Below are 5510 nucleotides of genomic sequence, written 5' to 3' on the forward strand. Positions count from 1 at the left end.
CTCCACCACACTTGACACCCAAAGGGAAATATTTATTCCCCTAACAATTGAAATTGATATAAGAGATGCCTCAAAGCTTAATATAACCATTTGAAGGTGGGGTTGACTAGTCATAGCAGGGAGGGTTTGAAGTAGTATGAAGGTGGAGGTGGAGACATAGGAAGTTTAGTATAGAGGACATAAGGATTTATAGTGGAGGAGGTGACTTATAGTAAGGAAGGAGATGGAGGCGATGGTGGAGATTTGTAGACATGAAAAGGCAGAGGCAAAAGAGATGGAGGTGGTGATAACTTGTAGAAATAAAACGGAGGAGGTTATGGAGGACATAGTGGTGGTAATTTGATAAAATAGGGAGGTAAAAATGGATGTGGAAAGTGGTAAATGGAAGGAGGTGAAGGGGGTGGCGAGAGTGGTGGTGGTGGTGGTGTAATATATATATGACCAAAAAAAAAAAAAATTTAATTACTGCACATATATTCAATGAGAATGGACAATTTCAAATGTACATGAAACATTGAGATGTTGGATTTTTGTAGCTTTTGTGTCCCCTACTTTTGTGTCCTGTTTTGCTAGACATTCATTCCATCATTCACAAACAAGAAAAATCTTCCATAGCCAATTAGCCATTGATGCCAATTCCTAATATCATGTAAACTTCTTTTTCATTTATTACTGTAACTGGGCCTAGATCTTAGATTGATTGAGATTCATTTGCCACCTATCGTACAAAATGTCTTCACGATTGAAAAAGAGAATCCAAAGCTCAAAATCGGAGTTCTCTGCGTGTATATGCTCATAAGTGAGAATGTTATATGGGAAATCTAAATTAAGGTGAGAAAAGGAAGAGTAAAAAAAGAAAGAGAGGTTATTTTTTACTCCATCTAATTGGATATGTTTAGAAAAGAGAAAAGGAGGGAAATCAAGTACAAGCAACCTAATATTAACATTTCTATTTTTTTCTTACTTTAGATAAAAGTAGTTTTGTTTTCTGGTACACTTTTAGCATCCATGCCGGGGCAATTAGTTTCCAAAATTATTTATAGACAAAGCTTTCCTTCAAACTAATTTGGGAGACTCCTAAAACTATCAATGAATATTTTTTAAATAAGAATATACGTTGACGATTTTATCAATAGCCACACAGTGCATGGGTTGAAGAAATTTTCCTTTAAGCCGGTTTGAAAGTAATCTTTTAATAAGTACAAAAAATTTATTGCATGGAAAACTATAATAAGTACAATGTTGTGTGCACCTGCCATCCTAGTGAGTTCTTGATGAGTTTTATTTTTTTTTAGTTAATTAATTAATTTATTTTTTAACAAGTTCTTGATGAGTTATTTTAATTTTTAAGACCACAACTTTTACCATACTATTTCTATAATTGTCATATGGATAGACTTTGACCGGTTGTCTGTTACTTTCACATGAACTCATCATTATTTCCCTACTATTTATAGTTTACCACATTAAAGTTGAGACAAAATTGAGACACAAAATGTTATGGTCCTATATTTTCTCTTTCCAAACATTTTTCATTCATTTTTTAAGGCTTTGTTTTATCTAGCCTTCCGTGCTGTGTTACTTGTTATCATACTAACTTGAGCAATGTCGTTATAACGCAAAGCTGGGATAGGCTTAGCGTGGATGAGATTGTTTGGTGAGCCTGACCTAATAAGTGAAAATTATGTGTGTTTTTGTTTCTGACAATTCGATAGATAAGAGATGGGAGAATTGAATCATGGATATCTAGCGTGAAAATAATAGCAAGTGTTAACGAGTTGAGCTACGAAACTCTTGGTGTCGATGTATTGTTTCTGGTTAGGTTGATTTGTTGCGCCAGAAAATGGATGCCAATTTACTGGAATTATTTCTTTTGAGAAAATAAAACTAAAATCAGCAACAAAACTATATTGCTCTTTTATTTCAAAATAGAAAATTAGAGAAAGAAAAAAGTAACGTTTCCTTACAAAATTTCCAATAATTATCACATAGCATAAATAACAACAGGAAACATTTAACGAACCAAGGGTTTTTTTTTTTTAGTTTAAATTGCTATACGGCCGATTTGTAGAGTCTTACTTCTTTGTGATGTGTGACGCAAACGAAACTGGAGAAAATTGTAGATCAAAGAATACACACGGGTCTAAATGTGAGTCAATCCCACCTATACCTATATGCATGTTATTATCCATTATAATTAAAAAGACCAAGTTACCAATAAATTATCAATTGTTCTATAAAAGATTAAACCGATAAAAACTAATGAATTTAATAATAATTTTAATACTCACTCCTTACATGTGGATCTAATTTCGACTTAATAAATGAAGCTAAACACATAAATTTTTAACTTTTTAAGTGGAACTGTGGAAATAGAATAGAGGCAAGGTTTGAACTTATGATCACATGCTTCAGTACCATGATATAGTAACAATTGTACATCCAAAAATTTAAATTATTAAAAATGGTGAATTCAATCATTTAATCTTAATTCTATTATAGTGCAGGATTTTGATAGCAACCCTAGCTCAGTGTTGTTAAAAGCGCTGAGCGCACTAAAGCGCAAAAGCCTCCTGGAGCCTAGGCGCAAAGCGCAAGCGCGCGCTAATTGATGTGAAGCGCACATTTTAAAAAAAAATTAAATTTTTTTTATTAATGATCAATACAACAATCAAGTGATCAATTAATCATATAAATCACAATAAAACATTTTATATAATTTATATAACATTTATATAATTCTTTTGTGCTTTACAAAATATATGCAACCATGATATTTGATGGCCATGATTACAAAACATGGTTGAATCAAAATAGAAGTATAGAAATAAGAAGGCAAAGGCTAAAAAGTACTAGAATGTTAAGTACCGTTTTCTTTGTGAGTGTTTGATTTAGTGTTTGTTTGTGTGGTTGTGATTAAAAGTTCAAAAATATCCAAAGAGATAGGTTTAGGTGTATGGTAGCACACCACACTCTTAGTTTTTATATATTAAATCAATGGCTTGTATCAAATATATTTATATCTAATGGCTAAAAATCAAATCAGGATTTTTTTTATAAAATTTACAAAAAGCTCAAAAAAGCGCGCTTTTGTGAGGGGGCTTTGCTATAGAGGGAAAAGGCCCCAAGGGCTGTGCGCTTAAACGCGCTTTTAACGACACTACCCTAGTTGTCTTCTTAGCTTTGAGCTGTCAATCTCCTTCTCTTTCGTTTTTATTTATTTTATTTTTTATAATTATTATTATTTAATAGTTACAACAATGAAAGAGAGAGAATTCGAATTTTGGTTCTTTTCTTAAAAGAGAGCATCCTATTACATTAAGCTACAATACTCTTAATTGTCATTTGTCCTCTTCTAGATTTAAAGGGACTACACCATTTTGATATTTGGTATATTTACTATTTAGTTGTAAAACCTAACTGTGACTACAATTTTTAATTTTATGAGTATGGTGGTAAACTCTACTCACTAGAAGTCTAGAACACACACGGGGTTGAAATGTATATATAAAATCATTAGAATCCTGATGTCTGTCATATCAAAATATGATTAGTCACATTTTGTTCAGCATAAAACTGATTACGGAATTATTTATAACACTTCCAACTTTAACATATACAGAACATCGTTTATTTGTAACCATCATAAGAGCTCTTATGCACATAACACAACAATTAATAGAGCCCTTTAGAACTTGAAATCCAAACTTACACTGCTTACAGTTACTGCAGTTGATACAATGAGTGCTTCACACACCAAGGATCTCTAGTATAGACACCCATGATGCGTAAGGACTTATATTTGAAAATACAACGCTAATAAACTCCACCACACTTGACACCCAAAGGGAAATATTTATTCCCCTAACAATTGAAATTGATATAAGAGATGCCTCAAAGCTTAATATAACCATTTGAAGGTGGGGTTGACTAGTCATAGCAGGGAGGGTTTGAAGTAGTATGAAGGTGGAGGTGGAGACATAGGAAGTTTAGTATAGAGGACATAAGGATTTATAGTGGAGGAGGTGACTTATAGTAAGGAAGGAGATGGAGGCGATGGTGGAGATTTGTAGACATGAAAAGGCAGAGGCAAAAGAGATGGAGGTGGTGATAACTTGTAGAAATAAAACGGAGGAGGTTATGGAGGACATAGTGGTGGTAATTTGATAAAATAGGGAGGTAAAAATGGATGTGGAAAGTGGTAAATGGAAGGAGGTGAAGGGGGTGGCGAGAGTGGTGGTGGTGGTGGTGGTGATAAAGATGGTGGTGACGGTGAAGGGGAAGGTGATGGTGTACCATTAGGAGGAGGAGGGGATGGTGAGGGTGGTGGTGGTGGTGAGTTGCTAACATTGGGAGGGGATGGTGAGGGTGGTGGTGGTGAGTTGCTAACATTGGGAGGGGATGGTGAGGGTGGTGGTGGTGGTGAGTTGCGAACATTGGGAGGGGATGGTGATAAAGATGGCGGTGGTGGTGTTTCATTAACAAGAGGATGAGGAGGTGACTTTTTATCGCTTGAAGCTGAAGGATAGTATCCTTCTTCAAGGTCTGTTGGTGGCAAATGGTCTGGAGGGTAGGGTGCTTGGTAGTGGGCTGTTGGCGGAGAATCATGGATATAAGGCCTATTAGCAACCACACTAGTGGCTATGAGAACAAACGCTATAGCATAAATCATTTGGGGCCAATGTTCTGAGTGCACAATGGTACCCATTTCTGGCAATTCAGCTCTAATTGCTAGAAAATTAGTCCTTAGCCTTGCATGTTATCGATGGGAACTAACCTCTTATATACTAGTAACCTGACAATGATATCTTTATTATTGCTTAATAACAATTGCATTAGTGCTTTAAATTTATTTCGGAATCTTATACACCATGTTTATTCTAATTTCTATGTCTCAAACTTAGGTAGTTAGATTTATATAAAATATCCTGTTTGTTATTTGTTCCTTTCATTGGCCCGTGATTAATTATTAGCCTGCTTGCTAGTTCCCGTCAAGTATCTCTATTTCGTTAGTCAAAATGGAAAGCATGCTGGGGGGTTTTGGATGGCTGAATAAACCCTATTTTAAATCCTTTTAAAGCATGTATCTTTAAAACTGTAAAATATTGTTCTACATTTTTCTTCAACTATATATGTGTAGGAATACAAAAATAACATGCACAAATGAGAGTTTGAGTAGCGACAGGGCTAGAACTTTGAGTTAGGGGGCAACTTTATTATTGGTTGTGTGCAGCAGTTTCAACCTCTGACATAGATACTACTTAGCTGTTGAGATTTTTTTTTTTTTTAAATGGCTAAGAACAAAATTGTTTTTGTTTAGAATTTTTTAAAGGACATGGTCATTTATTTTGGATAAAATTGTTTAATTGAGCTTAATTTTTTTTAGTTTTAATATTGGTAATTTTTGTCATTAAGCTATTTTTATGGGGTTTGTATATTTTGTTTTAGATTTTAGATCTATAATTTCTTTTTTATGATCACTAAAGTGAGGAAAATACTAGAGTTTCAAA

The 5510-nt window shown here is 34.1% G+C and overlaps 1 protein-coding gene across 1 annotated transcript; it reads left to right on the forward strand.

Annotated features, from left to right (window-relative positions):
• The first annotated feature begins 4205 nt into the window (after positions 1 to 4205).
• Positions 4206 to 4493, forward strand: LOC136062781 (uncharacterized). The gene has a single exon (XM_065762327.1). It carries the CDS (start codon positions 4206 to 4208, stop codon positions 4491 to 4493), a length of 288 nt encoding a protein of 95 aa, XP_065618399.1.
• Positions 4494 to 5510: the final 1017 nt, after the last annotated feature.

This window comes from Quercus suber, unplaced genomic scaffold, assembly GCF_002906115.3.
Source record: "Quercus suber isolate HL8 unplaced genomic scaffold, Cork oak 2.0 scaffold_452, whole genome shotgun sequence".
Classification (NCBI taxonomy): Eukaryota; Viridiplantae; Streptophyta; class Magnoliopsida; order Fagales; family Fagaceae; genus Quercus; species Quercus suber.

What these genes read in the sequence shown, in the direction of transcription:
- LOC136062781 (XM_065762327.1), top strand. Translation starts at nt 4,206, where the DNA reads ATGGAAGGAGGTGAAGGGGGTGGCGAGAGTGGTGGTGGTGGTGGTGGT.